A 19,064-nucleotide genomic window follows, 5' to 3' on the forward strand; every position below is an offset into this window, starting at 1 on the left:
AGACTATACTAGGTACAGTGTTTACAGAGAAATATGAATATGTATATAAAGGATAATGGAATATTTGGTCTGTTTGTTCATCAAGGGAATTGTTACCATTTAAGAAGGGAATTTTAATAACCATTTAAAGCCAATGGAGGCGGTCCTAACGGCAAACAACCAATGAAAAAAACATCTATTCAAGAAGATTAACAAAAATTCAGTAAGAAAGACCAGAGTTGGTAGAATTTGAACTATGACTGTTCCTTTCCTCATCCCTCCTAACTCGGCGAGGGAGAGACTCCACTCCAGACAGCTACACAACAACACAGGGCTTCTTCATCCCCGGCTCCCAGTCAGCGGGCCTTCTTCCTGGGAGGACTAGGACTTCAGCATTTCTCATCTTAACCCCTCTACTTGTTCCTAAGGATAAGTCCTGGGAAAGTGCAGTTGGGAGATGGGAGCTCCGTTCTTCTGTGCAGTCCCCACTGGTGGAATGGAGGCTCTACCTTGGGCATGCTGAGAATATTGGGATGGTGATTACCCTTGCCATGAGAAGGTTCATGGACCTAATGAAGACACATCTTAGACTGTGGGCCATCTCATTTGCAGGAGAGAACCAGAGAATCAGAAAGCTAGAAGGAGCTCACCCAGGGTGAGAACAAATATCAAACACGGACCTCAGAAACTATTCTTTCAAAGATGCTACAATTTGATTGAATTAGTTTGTACAGCAATTTATGTCATAGGGCATTATTGAAAGCAACAGAGCAATCAGTAGGGAATTAGTGGAGTTTAACAGCTGGATGTGGTCAGGGAAAGATAGAAAGTGAACCCTACCAATACCACTGTCATCCTAGGATGACTGAGGGCATACCCACAGCTGTGCCACCCTTAGGAGCAACATCAGAGGCTTAACACTGTGTAGGAGAAAATAGACTTCACTAAAATAACTAAAATAACAAGTCACTAAAAAATAAAAAAGCAAATAACAATAACAAGCCCTAGATTTGGGGGAGGATGCAGTACCCAGAGTTGCTACAATATATTATCTAAAATGTCTAGTTTCCAATGACAAATTATAAACCATGCAAAGAAACAGAAAAGTATGACTGATATACCAGAAAAAAACCCAGACAACACAAACTGCCTTTGAGAGTAATCAGATGTCAGATCTAACAGAAAGACTTCAGAATAGTCATTATGGATATATTCACAGAACTAAAGGAGAACTAAAGAAGTAAAGGAAGGTATGATGACAATATGGTAGCAAATAGACTTGTCAATAAAGAGATAGAAGTTATAGAAAAGAACCAAATGGAAATTTTGGAGTTGAGAAGTACAATGCTAAAATGAGAAGTTCAATAGAGAGGCTTAACACTAGATTTCAACTGTCAGAAGAAATAATCAGTGAACTTGAAGATATATCAATGGAGATTATGCAAGCTGAAAAACAGAGAGAAAAAAGAATGAGGAAAAATTAACAGGGCATCAAAGAAACGTGGGCAATTATTAAGCACACAAACATACATGTAACGGGAGTGCAGAAAGAGAGGAGAAAGAGAATCATTAAAAATATTTGGAGAAATAATGGCTAAAAACTTCACAAGTGCATTGAAATAATCATAATCTAGACACTCATATGTATGTAACCAAGATAAATGAAAATATATGTTTACACAAAAACTGGTACACAAATATTTATAGGAGCGTTATTCATAATAGCCAAAAGGTAGAGACAAACCAAATGTCCATTGGTATGGGTTGAATTCTGTCCCCTAAAAAGATATATTGAAGTACTAACCCCCAGTTCCTCAGAATGTGACCTTATTTGGAAATACGGTCATTACAGATATAATCAAGTTAAGATGAGGTCATTATATTGGGCCCTATTCCAATACAACTGGTGTCCTTATAGGAAGAGGAGATACAGACCCCACCAGGAAAAGAGGGCCCTCTAAGGATGGTGGCAGACGTTGGAGTGGTGCATCTTCAGTTAGAGGAATGCCAAGGATTATCAAGAAACACCAGAAACTAGAAGAGGCAAGGAAGGATCATGTCCTACAGGTTTCAGAGGGAGCATAACCCTGCCGACACCTTGATTTCAGACTTCTAGCCTTCAGAATTGTGAGACAATAAATTTCTGGGTTTTTAAAAAGTTTTTAAAGTCATGTTCATTGAAGTATAATTTATATGCAGTAAAACTCACCCTGAAATTTGACAAGTGCCATCACCACCATAATCAAGATGTAGAGCAGTTCCCCAAGAAACTCCCTCATACCCCTTTGCAACTAAACCCTCCCCGAAACATGGGAATCCATTGATCTGTTTTCTGTGGAAAGGATCAGATTTAGTCATCAAAATTACATATTATGGAAAAATTTGTAAGCATATAAAACTAAATTTTTAAAAAGATACTTTTAAGAAGTTTCTTTAGTATGCCAACAAAATGAAGGTAGCTTCATATTTTACTACAGATATGCAAGATCTTTTGCTTAGTGCAGAGATAAATCTTAGGCAGAGTTAAGCCTCTGCCATTGCCATATATATGCCTCGACAGTGATATTTAAATAAGAATACACCAGAAAAGAAAGTATAATCTTTAGAATAGTCAAAAGAATGGGATTTAAAAATAAACTATGTAAATTAAAGCACACTTGACAAGATCGTTTTAAGATAGCTATAAAATAGCTAGGCTAGTTATTGTGTCAAGTTTCAGACTGGGACTGGTTGATAGAAACACTACTTTAAATAATGCTATTGAATTCTATGGAAATTCTCTATGGGGCAGCAGTACAAAATTCTTAGATATAAATTCCTACAGATATTTGGTACCTTCTCAAAATTTACCCCTGCTACCACCATGAAAGGGACAAAGAAAGCAAAAACCTCTATTCTGTACATATCAATTGTCACACGTTCAACTACACCTTATCTACTTTTAAAGCTTCTTTCAAGCATCCCAATTCTGTCTTTCAAGCACCAGCCCTTAATTTTATCAGCGTGTTGAACTTCACTGAGCTGAGTCATGTGCCATGGCCAGAGTTTCTGTCATTCTTTTTAAGCCACCCAGTTTGATACTTTGTTATGGTACATAAGGAGGTACCAGCCCTAGGAAGCTAATACATCTATCAACAGATAAATGGATAAACAAATTGTGGTATATCCATACAATGGAATTTTATTCAGCCATAAAAATGAATGATAGCATGGATTTTGAAAATCTTATGTTAGGTGAAAGAAGCCAGTCACAAAGTCCATATATTATATGATTCCATTACTATGGAAGTCAAGAATAGAGAATCTATGGAGACAGAAAGTAGATGAGTTGTTTCTTGGGCTGGGGAGTGGGGTGACAGGATACCAGAATTATACCTAGAAGGTATGGGGTTTATTTTTGAGGTGATGAAAATGTTCTAAAATTGACTACGGTGATGCTTGCAATCTAGCTATGAATATACCAAAAACCACTTAACTGTACACAATAAATGGGTGAATTTCATGATATGTTAATTATATCTCAATAAAATGTTTTTAAAGAAAAAAAATCCCACAGCAAAGAAAATGACCTCTCCGACACATATGTCCTGATTGGTTCTTCCTCCCAGTGACAGTATAAAGAGAACTGATTCACCTAATTTCTGAGAAGAATTTATTCCAATAAAACAAATTACTTCCAGGAAATAAAAAGGATATCAACTCTCTCAAACCTGTCTCATACCACCTGATGTCACCCCAAACCACTTGAGTGTCTCTTCTTCCGTCACATCTGTCAACACTATATCCTGTGGGGTTCCATTAGAACCCTGGCCACTCTGGGCTGTCATTGTCCAGAGATGAGTCAATCTTCTTTGCTGCACTGTTGGCCCCATGTGGTCAGTAAATGAATCTATCCTGGTCACCATTATGTCATCAGGTCCTTCTGTCACTGACTAGTGCCCCGAGGAACTCAAGGATGGATTTGGAAGCATTTAACTGTTCTTCCAAGTTGTTTTTTTATGTTAAGGAGACACAACCTGCAACCACCCAGAAGCTAACCAAGCCTCCCTACAAGAGCCATGCCCATGACCTTACCTTATTTTTAATTCGAATATCTCTTCAAGAGGAGATTGAGCCTCATTACTATAATCTGCAATGTACCCGCCTCTCCCTTTTGAATATTCATTCCCCAACCGAAATAAAAGTTCCTGCTTCCCTTTGTTCAGGGACACCATGACTTTGGAAATGATATCTCGTGGCCTCCTATTTGCTGCAAATACACTTTACTTTGTGAGACAACTTCCACTGGAGTAGAGTACTGTTCTAACTCACCAGGAGGCGAGCCTGCTTGGTTCGGTATCACTTCCACAGGGCCCCACCTAGAATAGGGACAGATGTTGAATGATTACAATGCCTTATGGCCCTCAGAGTTTCTAGGGACTTTCTAAACAGCTCTCCTCACCAATGAAAATGAGGGCTTTTTTGAGGGTCTAGAGATGTTCTGTGCTTTACCCAGAGAGAAAGTTCAGCAATTTTCTCTCCTGCTTCATGCATTAGATTTGTACATAAGATAATTTGAGAAAGGTTTTTCACAGCTAAAAATGTTTGATGACCATTGGGCTGTACACTTTGAGAGTATTTGTAGCTCTGAAATTCTATGTTTGTGGAAGGAATGCTAAGGCTTTAATGATGTGTGCTTGTATGTCTGTGTCTGTGGTAGGCATGGAGATGTGCTGCTCAGATCTCCCTTCAAGAAAGAACTTGCCATTTAGCTGCAAGGACTGCAGTGAGCTGACAGCCTCCAGTGGTAGTACCTTCAGGATCCACCTCATCTTGGAGCAGAGTCCATGCTCTTCCAAGAAAGCTTCATCCAGCGACTGAGGACAGCTGGGGTACAATGCATGACCATTTCTTGCCCAATATGAGACACCCCTAACAGCAATATTCACTTCAGAGGTACCCATTAGGTGGATTGTGAGTCTCTTATCTCTGCATTGTGCTCTGAGTCTCTCCCTGAGCAATTCTGCTTCCTCCCTTCTTTCCTTTCATGAGTGTGGTGTCGGATCTGCATTCTGGTCTGAAGACTTTTCCTGACCCATTCTTCTTCCTTCCTCTTTCGTGTTTCACAAACATTACTCCCCAATAAAATGAAGCATCCTAACTCCAAAGAAGCTTCTGCTTCTCAGAGGACCCAATTCACATAATGTGTATCACGGCTTTTGTTGTATATTACATATCCAGTCTCAAAACTCTCTTCCAATTTTGGAAAATCCCCTGTTGTGTCTCCTCACAGGAGAAAGTCTTTTCTGAAGGGGCCATTGATTCTTCCTCCCTACACCCTGTCACCCTGTGACAATGGCTTGGCTAATTTGATCGTCCTACCTGGAACTTTGAATTTTCCCCAGCATGTTGCACAGAAACACAGACAAAATTAGGAAGTTGTCAACAGCAGCAACAATGGCTCAAGGGTCCCACGGCAGTGGTGTTCAGTGTCCAAGCATGGGTGGGGTGGCAGTGGCAGCAGCAGCCCCTAGCTGGAAGGTTCTGGCCATTATCTTAGCTGATGTTATCCTGGCACAACCTCTTTTTTTTTTCCTACTCAGATTCTTTGTCTGGTTTTCCAGAATTCCCATTGATTTTGTGAGCTAACCAATCGCCTTTCAGTAGCCAGCAGCCTTTTCTGCTTAAAGTGGCCAAAGTCATTTTATGTTGATTTCAAAATAGGAACCTTGACTATTACTGGACCTGAGGGTCTCTTAGAGAGGGGGATGAGGTTGAGAAAGAACGGGTAAAGGATGAGTTGTTATCTCTGGAGAGATGCCTGAACACCTTCTTTCTTTCACACCCAACATCCAACACATTAGCAAACCCAGCAATCTCAGGCATCACAATAGATTCCAAAACCACCATCTCCCCACCTCCACTGATTCTGTTGTGTCTGAACCAACATCCCCACTTGCAGAAACCTCCTAATTGGTCTTTGCTTTTGTCCTCACCACCTCCCTCAGTCTATTTATCATACAACAGCTAGAGTGAGCCTTTTAAAACATGCCGATACATGTCACCCTAATCTCAGCAACCCCCCAAAGACATCCACCTCGCTCAACTCCTCACTGAGGTGCACAAGGCCCCATATATTCTGACCTTTTAACTCCCTGCCCTTGTCTCATTTACTCCTACACTCTCTTCCTCCTCTGCTCCAGGCATACATGTTTCCTTGTCTATTTATGAACACACATGTAGCCTTCTGTCTTATGACTCTGCTGTTTTTAATTGTTCTGCCAGGAACACTCCCTTCTCAGATATCTGCACAGTTTCCTCCTCACTGCATTTCGAAACCACCCATGACCCCCAGTTAAAATTCCAATCCTGGAATTCCCTATCCCATTTCCCTACTTTGCTGTTCTAACATACTATATCATTTATTTATTTATTATGTTTATTCTTCATTGTCTACCTTACCCACTAGAATGAAACTCCATGAGGGCAAGAGTTTTGTCTCTTTTGTTCGCTGATGGATCCCAAGAACCTGAAGAGTGTGCTGTCACATGTTGGGTATTTGATAAATATTGGTTGAATAAAACGAAAAATGAGGGAGGGCTTTCATCAGCTGAGCAAGTTGATGGAGTTTAGAAATGGGATAATAGTGCTGTGAGTGATTTAATTATTCTTCAAAATGGATTGTGAGAGTATTTGGAATTGTAAGTTGAGGCAAGAACAACTAGGAAACCAGGTTCAGTGAGTAAGATGATGGGGGAGGGAGAGGTAGTGAGCCAGCAAGACGGTTGAGGCTGGGGTATTACAATGATGGCCCAACCAGCGGGAAATCTCTGATGGTGAGCTGTCAGAAAGGATAGTTAATAACAAGGAAGTCAAAAAGGCCATTTTAAGTTGTTTGCAGTGCCCTATTGATGTCACGCACAAGACACAATAAACTTGCTTCACTGGTCAGTCTTGAGTTTTTTGTTGCTTTGTTGGAAGTGATGAATATGAGAATCAAGGAGAAAGGATTGTGACTCACATTTTGGTCATTATCAGGGAAAAGACAAAGGAACAACGTAAAGACATAGAATCTACAACAAGCATTTGGTGGAAACAGAAAGCCCAGGTGGAGGGGATCATGAGAACGCAAATCCTCCAGGTTACTGCTGAAATCTTGGACAAGGCATTGCCCTTCTACTGGATGTAGAAGACATATAGCTCTATATTTTCAGCTGACCCCTGCAGACCGGTGGTCCCATGACAGTAGTAGTAGTGCCTTCTCTTTAGGGCTGTTTTGAAAATTTAGGGAAATGAGGAGGGTGAGAACAGAAGAGAGCTCTGTTCTCTGATGGTTACTTAGGCGCCCAGTAGGGGGTGCTCAGCGGACCATGAAGCAGAGCTCATAGGTCGGCGGGATGTTGCCAAAGCCTGAGACCTTGGGCGTGATGTCGACGTCAGCAGGTGGCAGCAGCGAGCGTAGAGAGAAGTTCTGAAGGATGGAGGTGAAGTAGAGAAAGAGTTCCATGCGGGCCATGGCCTCACCCAGGCAGATGCGCTTTCCTGCGAGCACAGAGAAGGGCAGGAAAGCAAGTCACACTTGCACAGAATAATGGAGGCAAGGGGAGCGTTCTGTCTCCACCACCCATCTGAACTTCAGCTGCCTCCTCAGCATCCCTGGGGTCATGACGATATCCAATTTATAGGGTCATTATAAAGACTCAGTGGATTCCTATATTTAGTCCTTAGCTAGGATCTGCCACTTAAAGGGGTTCCACATGTGGGAACTACTTCTCTGATGGCTTGGGTTCCATCAGATTCCAAGATGGACTTGTTCTAGAGGATTGACAAGTTTGAAGGTTCTGTTCATTTCAATTTCTTAAATGTTTATGAAACACCTAATTGGTGCCAGACACTGGCGAGAAAAAAAAAAAGAAAGTTCACACTTAAACAGTGCTTATTATTGCATCACCCTTTCAATGGTTTGGAGAGATTAATCTCCATTTTACAGCTGGCAGCTGAAGTAACTCACCCATGGCCACACCATGGTGGTGGGGTGGGGCCCTGTTTCCTGACCACTGCACTGACTTCAGGTTCAATGTGGCTTGCACTTAAAATACCGTTACTCTAAGATATATATCATGGGTCAGCAAGCTACTGTTCACTGAGCAAATCCTCCCTGCTGCCTGTTTTTGTACTGCCTGCAAACTAAGAATCTTTTAACATTTTAAGTAGTTGAAAAAAATCAAAAGAAAAATATTTTGTGACACATGAAATTCAAACTTTATTGTCTATGAATGAAGTGTTTTGGCATCACAGACATGCTCATTCGTTTATGTACTGTCTGTGGTCACTTTTGTAGTACAACAGTGGGGGTGAGTAGTTCAGACTGCATAGTTCGGGCAGAGACCACATGGCTGGAAAAACCTAAAATGTTTTCTATTTGGTCCTTAACAGAAAAAGTTTGCTGACCCTTGTTTAGTACTATTGTTTTTGTAATCATCAGAGTCAATGGTTCTAATATTCCATGATTTTGCAATTCTGGGATTCTAGGATTTTTTGATTCTATGAAATAGCACTCAACTTCCCATTCAGACCTGAATGTCAAACACAGATCAAAGGTTGGGGGACATATCTAGCATGTTCCTGGGGGGAACTTGGATCATAGAAACCTACCAGAGGAAAAAGGCACAAAGGCTTCATTCTTCTTGAAGTGGCCTTGCTCATCCAGGAAGTGTTGGGGATAGAAGGCATCTGGGTAGCGGAAGTATTTGGGGTCTTTGAGGACTGAGCCAAGCAGAGGAAACACATCAGTACCCTGAGGTGGAGATGGGGCCAGTTAGGAGAAATCAGTGTTAGAGTATGAAGTAGGGAACAGGGAGGAGAGAGGCGTAAGTGGAGAGAGAAGGGGTGACATTGAAGATGCAACTCCACCTTAGGCAGAAAGTAGCCTTGGAAATGAGTGTCCCGGATGACATTATGGGGGACACCCATGGGCACGATATCTGTCAGTCTCTGTATCTCATGGATCACGGCATCTGTATAGGGCATCTTGACCCGGTCATCCACACTTGGGATCCGGTGTGGTCCTATTACCTGGTCAATCTCTTCATGGATTTTGGCTGGAAGAGACCAGAAAACATAACAGACAAGGACACAGGAGGTGATTCTGGAGGCCCGGGTTGGGCAATCAGTTTGTATCTTCAGCACCCGTGTACCCTGAGGGAGCAGGCCATATTTGTATGGATTGCCTCTTTATTCTTAATACCTGATACAGTGGTGGGGCTAATAAATACTCATCAGACCACCGGGAGGCACACAGCCTGGATCTTTGAATGCTAGCTGGGACGTTCTATCTTTACCTTTATTTATTTTTTAAACTTGGGACTTCATCTTTAATTCATTCAACAGATTAACATAATGGCACAGAGCCAGTGGTCACAAACTTTAGAGGCAGACAAGACCTGAATTCGGTCCAGGGTCCTGCTTCTCCTGACTCTCACCAACACTGGCAGTTTATTTCTGTTTCCTTGCCAAGAAAAATGGGAATAATATTAGCATCTAGGTCAAGGGTTGTTGAGAAGAAAGCACGGAGGAGCCATGGAAGTCTGATGAGCAGGGCAGTGTCCTGGTTCCAGCTGGGCTTTCATACACAGATTTTTGACAGGATGGGAAAGAGACACAATAGTTGAAAAGGACAGGATTGAAGCAAATGACAGCAATTATGTGACAGTGATTAAGAACACTATTGGTGCAGTTACCCCTCTCTGAACTTCCTAGATGAGTGACCTTGGGACAAATGACTTTACCTTATGAGACTGTTTCTTCATCATCAAAATGGATGTGATGGTCTAACAAGCTCATAGAGTTGTAAAATTTACATAAAATCCAGTATGCAAGTAACTAGGACAGTGCCTAGCACGTAGAAGGTATCCATTAAATATTTGATGATTTAGATTTGTAAAAGACAATTTGCTTCCATTGTTTGTAATGATGGTTACAATTCTTTGGCTTGCTTTGACTGCATTAGAAGGGAGAGGGGCCAAAATTGTGAATTTTCCTTAAGTAATGAATTCCTTATTACTGGAGTTACCCAACAAGCCCAGATTGCAATTTATTGGAGATGGATTCCATTTGATTCTGGCACTATAGTTTGCTAAATAATGGCCATCAAAGATATCTACCCCCTAATCCCTGGAACCCATGAGTGCTACCTTATGTGACACAAGAGATTTTGCAGATATCATTAAATTAAGGATCTCGAAATGGGGAGATTGTCCTGGGTAATCCAGATTGGCCCTAAATATAATCACAAATGCCTATATAAGAGGGAGGCACAAGGGTCAGAGTCAGAGAAGGAGGTGTGACAACGGAAGCAAAGAGATTTGAAGATGCTATGCTGCTGGCTTTGAAGATGGAAGCAAGATTATGAGTCTGGGAATGCAAGGAATGGAGCTTTAGAAGCTGGAAAAGGCAAAGAATCAGATGCTGCCTTGGTTCCAACCAGTGAAAGCCTATTTGAACTTCTGAACTCTGGAACTGTAAGATCATAGATTTATGTTGTTTTAAGCTACTAAGTTTCTGGTAATTTGTTACAGCAGCCATAGGAAACTAGTGCAGGCACCAAGTAGAAGACTAAATCAAATGGCGTTCCAAGTCAGAGATTCCAAGTCTCCATATTCTGAGGTTCTAAAGTGTGAAGAGTCTAAGGCTGTGGGGTTCTAATGTTTCAAGACTATGTCCTCTTTCCTGCTGAGAGTGACAGTCACCAGGTAAGCAGCTCAGGTGGATGCTCACCTTCCACCTCAGGATGCTTCAGCAGCAGCAGCAATCCATAGCGTAATGTAGAGCTCACAGTCTCTGTGCCAGCAAAGAAGAGGTTGAGAGTGGTGAGGACCAAGTTCTTGAGGTTAAATTCTGTGTGGGGATTATTTTTATCCTGAAAATGAGAGGGATAGTAAACAGAATCACCCTCTTCTGTCTTTATCTTCTTATTTTCTCCCTGTTAAGAGTAAGTTTTTGTGAAAACACAATAGATGGTAAACCAAGTGGGTATCTGGGAGAGGAAACAGCCAGAGTGAAGGTCCTGAGGCAGGAGTGTGCCTGGTGTGTTAGAGGAACTGCAAGGAGGGGACCAGTGTGGTTGGAGACAGGTGAACAAAGGGGAGAAGAGAGTAGAGATTGCCTTGTCAGATTTGCAAGTTCTAGGACATTAGGGTATATAATTTTAAACTTCCAAGTGCTGAGGTCCTATGATAAAAAATACATAAATTTCTAAAATTCCGTGATACAGAAGTATTAAGCTCCTAAATTTCTACATCTCTAAGACTTTAAAGTTTTAACTTTTAAGTTAAAGTTTTAACTTTTAAATTTAAAGACTTTAAATATCTAAGCTTCTCAAATTTTAATACTCTAAAGATTCATTCTCCTTTTCTACAGTTGTAAGTTTCTGGCATATATGATTAGAAAGGTGCAAGCTTTTAAGTCTCTATGTTCCTCAAAGTTTTACATTGAAAGTTTATTTTAAAGGTGTAAGAGTTTATGCCTTTACTATCTCTATATCTCATCTATAAATAAATGTAAACCGTGTGAAACAATGCTTGCTCTTTTGTCTCCAACATATTTACAGATGAATTTAAAGTTGCAGGTGCTAAGGATTGAGGAGATGAGAGGAAAGGATTGGGAGAAGAGGAAGAGGTACCTGGTGCATCTTGATGAGGAAGCAGTCAATGAAGTCCCGAGGGTTTTGGGGGTCAAGGGATGCTTCGTTGATCTTGACCCTAGAGGCAACGAAGTCCTTGAGCTCCTCTATCAAATAGTAGATGCGATTATGTCTTCCTGGTAAATATTGCATAATTCCAGAATACATGTCATATAGCTGTGGGGAATAGGCAAAGGGAATTTGTCAGCAATGGACACCAGGGGCCAGCATGGGCTGAATCTGGAGTCAGATAGCTGGACTCAATATCCAGCATGGGGTCTTAGAATTGGGTGAGGCCCTTTGCTTCTTGGACACTCAGGACATATTGATACTTGCCTCCCGGGAATGTGGGGAGGACTAAATGAGGTATAAGCACGTGCTTAGTTAACTGAGATTGGGGATGGGTAGAGAGGTGACTGGTGGGCACCTGTGCCCATGGTGTGCTCATCTCAATGAAACTCTCATTGATCATCTGCAGCAGCTTCAGGAACTGCTTGTCTTCATAGTCGAAGCGGCTTCCAAAGACGACGGAACTGATGACATTGGAGACAGTGCGGCTCAGGAAGAAGGTCGGTTCGATGGGGGCACCTGGGTGATGGAAATTGTTTATGTTGGAGGCAACGATTAGGCACGGGGTGTGGAGTCATTCAGTTGTGGATATGAATCATAGCTCGACTGCTTAGTAGCACATGTTAGTTACTCATTTTTGTGTTTTGAGTCTAGACTTCCCAATCTGCAAGTTGGTGTAATATCCACTTCATTGATTCATGGGGATTCAATATTGTTATCCATGTAAAATGCTTAGCAGAATGCTTAGCATGTAGTAAGCACCCAAGAAATGCTAGCAGAACTCAATCATTGTGTTTTGTTATAGTATTTAGTTGTGTTTGTGCTGGACAGTCACAGATTTGGGAAAGAAGTGGTGGTAAGGGACACATAAAAAAAAGGTCAGCTGGATTCTGTCTATTTCTACCAATGATTCCCTTTGAGCTATTAAGAAAATCCTTCCCTTGGCCTCAGCTGCACTATCTGTAAAACAGGATGCAGGTCAAGTCATTGGAGTTGGGAACAATTTCTCTAGAACCATGCATATTTTCATAAATATACAGTGTTGCAAATAATTTCTGGGGGTACATGGACAGTCAAAGCCTTTATGTAGATTGTTTAGCATTTGTGAAGCCCGAGTGAGGAATCTCTGATTTAGAGAAATTTATCTCCATTTCTATCTATCTATTCATCTCTGTATTTCTCAGCCTCTGTGTCTTCTTTTTTTTTTTCGTTTTTTGGCCCCAGTGGATCCAGATCTTATTTTTGGGCAGAGCCTGGATTCCTTTAAAAATATAATGAAGTGGATATAGAGTTTCAGATTTGCAAGATGAAAAAGTTCTTCTTTTTCGCAACAATGTGAATATACTTAACACTACTGAAATGGTGAAGATGATAAAATTTTATGTTATGTGGTTTTTACCACAATATGTGTGTGTGTGTGTGTGTAATAAAATTTGATCCTATCACCAGAATAAGGCACAAACTCTCATATCACCAAAGTCTGCATATGATATTAGGAGCTCACAAACTCCCTGAGATCCACTGATTAAAGTTTCTGGACAAGTGGTCTCCAAGGGTCTTTCATGTTAACTTTTAACATGGAAACTAGCTGGAAATTTCAGTAAATCCTTAATCTTTTTCATCCTCTCCCATTCCAGAGATTTCTCCCACCAAGGCCCATCTTCTCATAACTGAGCTCTTTACAATCACCAAGTCACCTTGTAGCCCTCCCCTTTGGGACCCTCACATACCCTTGGTCTTCCGTAATTCCTCCAGTAGGAAGCCTGCCTCCTCCTGGATCCGCTCCTCAATGCTCCGCTTTCCCATCCCAAAGTCCCGAAGGATGGTCAGGGAGAAGCGTCGGAGAATCCTCCATCGTTCTCCATTAGCCAGAGCGACACCTGCCAGGATCTCAGAGTCAGCATCCTGCCTCCCCTCCCCTTCTTGTGTCCAACTCTCTGCTGGACAAGGATAAGGATAGATTATGAAAGCTGTAGACTCTGCAATCAGGGAAGCCCTTCCCAATCTCCCAGGCTTGATGAAGAGACTAAGTTTCCCTTCCTACAGGACCCTCAAAAACAGTCCAGGAGGAGGAGGAGGAAAGGGAATCAGGAAAGAAGTGATTAGGGGAGATCAAGGAGAGTTTCTTACAGGATAGAGACCTTGACTAGATAAAAATTTGATGGATGCATTGGAATAGATAGAATGCCATATACAGCATCCTGGAATGGGGAGAAGACTATTTCTATTTTCTATATAACACTTGGATTCTCTAGATATACACATACATGTACACAGAAGCTCACAAGTATACATCAATATGCTTACATAAAAGGAGTTATCATCTAGTAAGAAACATTTAGAAATTACCAAATTTACATGGATTGGTGAATTAATATTTGGAAATTTAATGAAATAATTTTGGTGGATTAATGAATGGAAAGAAGAGTTTATGACGGGAATGACTGATAAATTGATGGATGACTTAATAGATGGGTGAAAGGTTAATGGATGGTTTGAGATGGATGGATAAATGGTTGGAAGGATGGATAAAAGGAAAGATTAATAGATGGATCAATGATGGAAGGGTTAAGGAATGGATGGATGTAATGGTGGATAGATGGGTAAATGGAAAGTTAATTGATAATGTGTAGATAAATTATATAGGAAAATGTTTGTATAAAAAGACTAATTAGTGAATGGATTTTTTTGGTGGATGTATGCATCAATGGAAAAGTAGATGAATGGAAGGAAAGGTATAGGTATAGATGAATTGATGGAAATATGGAAAGAATGGTGTGAGGCTGCTTGGAATTGAAGTTGTGTGGCCAATTAGAGATGGATGTACGGGTGACACTAGAAAGGTATCTACCTAAATGGAGGAGGCAGAGACCTATGTGTTGTGTGTGTGTGTATGTGTAGGAAATAAGAAGTAAAGTTGGCCAAGAGGGCTTGAGTGGGTACATAAAACATGTAGTTAATCCTTTAAAAATTAGAGCAGACATAACACAGCAGACATTCTGTAGTCAGATGATTTGGGTTCAAAATAAAATGGTTCTACTACTTACTACTAACTTTTCTCACCCTCAGTTTCCTCACTTGCCAAATTAGTATAATATTAATAGTGATCTCAGAGGACTCAGTGCAATCATTCACATAGCATACTTATCAAAGAACCTGGGACATAAGAAGTGCATTATAATCATTTTGTTTTTATTATTGTTGTTACCTACCATGACCTTGGAAGTTTCGCTCTACTGAAGCCAGTTCTCCACGGCCACTGAATTCATCTGCTCGGTCTACCAGGGCCTCCTTCACTGCTTCATGCCCACATAAAACAACTACCGGCCGAGGACCCATGTACACGGTGAAGACTGGGCCATATTTCTCCCTGAGCTGGGAGTGAAGGAAGACACAAGAGGAGGAGGGCTGATTGGAACACCAAGTATAGACCAAATAAAGATTTTAGGGGGTGGAGATTTCAAGGGGATACAAATGTGGGAAAAAACAGATAAAGATGAGTCCTGGTGTTGGAAGGACTATTGAGAAAAAGGCATAGAGATCTTGGCTCCTGTGATCCTGGGCAAGACCCCCCAAACCTCCACAAGCCTTGTTTTCCTCATCTGTAAAATTATAGACCTGGATGAGATGAACTCCAAGATCTCTGCTTCTCTCTCTGAAATGCTAAATTTTTACACTCCTAAGATTTCATGATACTGAGCCTCAAAGTTCTATAAAATCAGAGTGCAAGTGTTTAAGGATAGAAGTTACTCTAATTCCAAAGTCCTGGGATTGTGAGAGTCTTAAGTTCCAATGTGCCAGGAGTCTGTGTTTTCCAAGAATTTAAGATTCTGGAATTTCAGAATTCTAAGGTTCATAAAGTCTGTCTTTCCAGGAGTCTGTGTTTTAGAAATCAGAAGGTTCTACATGTATCTGTCCATAGAATTAGTTGCTTCAGCTCTATCATAGGAGGTAGACAGACTCACCTTCATAAAAGACTGAAAGGTGGCATCAGTACGGACTTGCAACAGGTTCCCCAGGAAAGGTATTGGTGTGGGACCTGGGGGCAGTTTTCCCCCCTTGTTGATCCGTTTCCAGGCAATGAGGATGAGCAGACAAGACAAGCAGAGTGCCAGAAATATGGTGAAGGCCCCTCCCAGCTCCATGATGCTAGGTTGAGGGGCTGTATCCAGGGCACCAGATCCTGCCTAAATATGTTCTGGGAAATTAGCTATGCAGAAATCTGAACACCCTGGTATTCAAGTTTTCTGGGTATGGATGCCATCCGGGAAGAGATTGCTTTATCTGAGAGGTGGTTATATAACCTATAATCTCCCACCTGAAGAAAGGTGGATTGAATTCACTTAGGGAAATCCACTGGGGCCGTTCCCATATCTTCATATTTCCAATACTCTTAGTTCGTCTCCTTCAGCTCAACCTCTAGTTCAACATGTCTTGGTAGTGTGTGGGAGGCAGTTGAACATCATTTTTAGGCTATGGTATTTAGGAATTAGACAATCTGGGTTCAAATTCCAGCTCTATCTTTTCTTCATTAGAAGAGTCACCTAACCCTCTTGGCCTCAGTTTCCCCATCTGCCAAATAGGGTAACCATAATGTTTTAGAAAGTCTTGATAGAGATCAGGGACAACTCCTTTATCTTTGCCAGATCCTAATTAATCACTTTTTTAAATAAAGAAAGTAAGACTAAGGTTTAGAATAGCAAGAGAAATAACTCAATTTAAAGAGTTTTATTCAACAAGTTGTCTTGTTTATACTCAAGGTGATATTAAGTAGTAATAATCAAAGATTACTTGTATTGGTTTACCACAACGTTGCTGGTGTGTGTGCATGTGTGTGTGTGTGTGCATGCACATTTGTTTTCAAAGTTTAAGATGTAGAGACCACCCCTGAGCCCCATTCTCTAGAGGGAAAGACCATCTCTAAAGATATGGCCTGGTGATTACTTTCTATAATAATCTAAATAAATGGTTTTCAATTCTTTTTGTCCCAAATATTCGTAAATCTTCTTTACTTTCCTGAAACAAAATTCCTGGGTATTATATTCTACTTATACATATTATTAAACAAAATCAAATGCCCTTCTCGTGTGTGCAGATTCTCAGACTTGGAAATTGAATCTCTTGGGGAACAGCAGCTTTTACAATAAGGCTTGGCTGGCTGGGCTGGGGTGTCCTGTGTCCAGAAGTGGTGGAAATTCTGGGAAAACTGAGCGACTTACACAGCACAACCTTCTGGATCTTAGATATGCTGCTAGGATGTCTTTCAAGGGGTAAAAGTCAGCTCTAGGCTGCTTCCTTCGATTCTCCCAGATTTTGCCTCTCCCTTCTGTTCTAACCCTTCCACACACACACTTATACCCATTCAGGACTAGTCTGTTAATTATCTGTGATGGTGGTGGTTATGAGTTTGGTTTTCCAAATCATACAGAAAGGGAGAAAGAAAGCATCCTTAGAACAGCCCCTCTAACCATCCCACTCTAGGCAGGAAAACAGGAGTGGAGGCACTTGAACTAAAAAATGGAAGCAAGTTAAAGAGGAAAAATTGCAGAGAACCTGAGGCTGAGAAACACAGAGAGAGGCAGATTATGCCATGTATCGTGTGATAGAGATAGAGATCAAGAATGAGGGAACAAAGAGAAAAGAGAAGTGCAGAGAAACACAATCAGAATGAGACCAAAATAGAGCAGAGAGAGAGAGAGAGAGAGAGAGAGAGAGAGACAGAGACAGAGAGAGAGAGAGAGAGGGAGAGAGTTAGATACCAAGGGAAACACAGAGGCAAAAGGAAATTGAAGAAACAGAGAGAGGGAGATACCATCAGAAAGAAATAAAAGACAGAAAAAAAGTTTCAGTGAGACAGAGCTAGAGACTGAGAAAGAGACATATGGCCAAGGAAGAAGAAATGAGAGGAACTCAGACAGCCCTCGCTCTCCCTCAACTGAAAAACCATTGACTGAGAGGGAGAAATCCAAATGGACAAAAAGTCGGAAATGGAGATGGACAGGGAGATGGCAGCAAAGAAAACAGAGAGATAAAGAGACGGAGACAAACCCAGGGCAAGGTGAGATGGAGAGAGGGTGATTTGGGCTCCACAGGGTGTGTGCATGAAATGGAACCTGGATCATTTTGTGCCTAGTCACACATCCCTCCATACTCAGACATGCTGTGATGCTGCCAGGGATGTCTTTATGCCTTTATGAAGTGTCATCTTTGTGTCAGGCACTGAGCTGTGTGCTTGACAAGCAGGGTATCTTCTAATCCAAACAACCAGTTTACGAAGCAGGGCACATGGTCAGAGATGACTCGTCACCTTTAAGCAAGTGTTCTTATAACCTGGGGCTACTGGATGAACTTCAGGGGATTTCATGTGGCTCTCTGAAATGGTATGCAGTATTAGGCAATACATTACCTGCCAGGAGAAAAGGCATACAGATGTTTTTGGAGTGCTTGGAAATATAGTTCTCATTGCCATCTGGTTTGATACATCAATCCATACATGACCATATTTGAGAAAAGACTTATATTTCAGAAGCACCTAGATGTCCCCCAATATCTGTTCTCCCTTCTTCCATAGTATTAGAATTCTATTCAGCCACATGGCTATCCAAAATAAAGACTACATTTCCCAGGCTCCCTTGCACCTGGGCATGGCCATGGGCCCAAATTCTAACCAAGAGATGTGAGCAAAAGTGGTGTATGCAACTTCCACATTATGCTCTTAAAGGGGTGGGGGGAAAGTTTTCCTTCTGAATATTTTCCCTTCCTGCTGGCTGGAGTGGGATGTAGAGATGGGGAGGGCTACACACTAAGGCAGGAAGAGCAATAATAGGGAAGGAGTCTTGGTCTTTGACATTATTGAGCTGCCTGGTCAGCCCTAGATCGCTTACACTGAGCCATTAAGTGGAAGAAAATTAAACTTCCATCTTATTTCAACCCCTTTAAACTGTTACTTTGGGTCTTTGTAACAGCAGTTAACCTATATCCTAAGAAATGCAGCTTCTATAGGTAAAGAATGCTTGAAAATCATTGAACTGGATAAGTGTTAGTCCAACTTCTAACATTTCCCTACTTTATTTTTGCCATGTCTGAGTACCACCCATATATTTATTTGTTTCTTTAAATTGACTCTCCTTTTTAAGAACTTAAATTTATTTGTTTAAAATGGAAGCTTGATGTATCTCCCTTCAACAGAAAATTAGCTATCCTTTATCATGACTAGAAAATATCTGTGCATTAGTAATCTCATACTACATAACAAAACACCTCACAACTTAGTGGCTTAACACAATAATCCATTATTCCCCGCAGTTTCTGTATGTCAATGTCATTTAATGCTGTAATCTCATATGCCCACTAGAGA

At 41.1% G+C, this 19,064-nt stretch overlaps 1 protein-coding gene across 1 annotated transcript; it reads right to left on the reverse strand.

Annotated features, from left to right (window-relative positions):
- Positions 1-7,318: 7,318 nt before the first annotated feature.
- Positions 7,319-15,852, reverse strand: LOC131397857 (cytochrome P450 2G1). Its single transcript, XM_058530968.1, has 9 exons — positions 15,673-15,852; positions 14,920-15,082; positions 13,438-13,587; positions 12,066-12,226; positions 11,639-11,815; positions 10,735-10,876; positions 8,872-9,059; positions 8,614-8,755; positions 7,319-7,500 (listed from the first exon to the last, which is right to left on the reverse strand). Exons 1-9 carry the CDS (start codon positions 15,850-15,852, stop codon positions 7,319-7,321), a joined length of 1,485 nt encoding a protein of 494 aa, XP_058386951.1.
- Between the last annotated feature and the right edge of the window lie 3,212 nt (positions 15,853-19,064).

This window comes from Diceros bicornis, chromosome 34, assembly GCF_020826845.1.
Source record: "Diceros bicornis minor isolate mBicDic1 chromosome 34, mDicBic1.mat.cur, whole genome shotgun sequence".
Taxonomy (NCBI): Eukaryota; Metazoa; Chordata; class Mammalia; order Perissodactyla; family Rhinocerotidae; genus Diceros; species Diceros bicornis.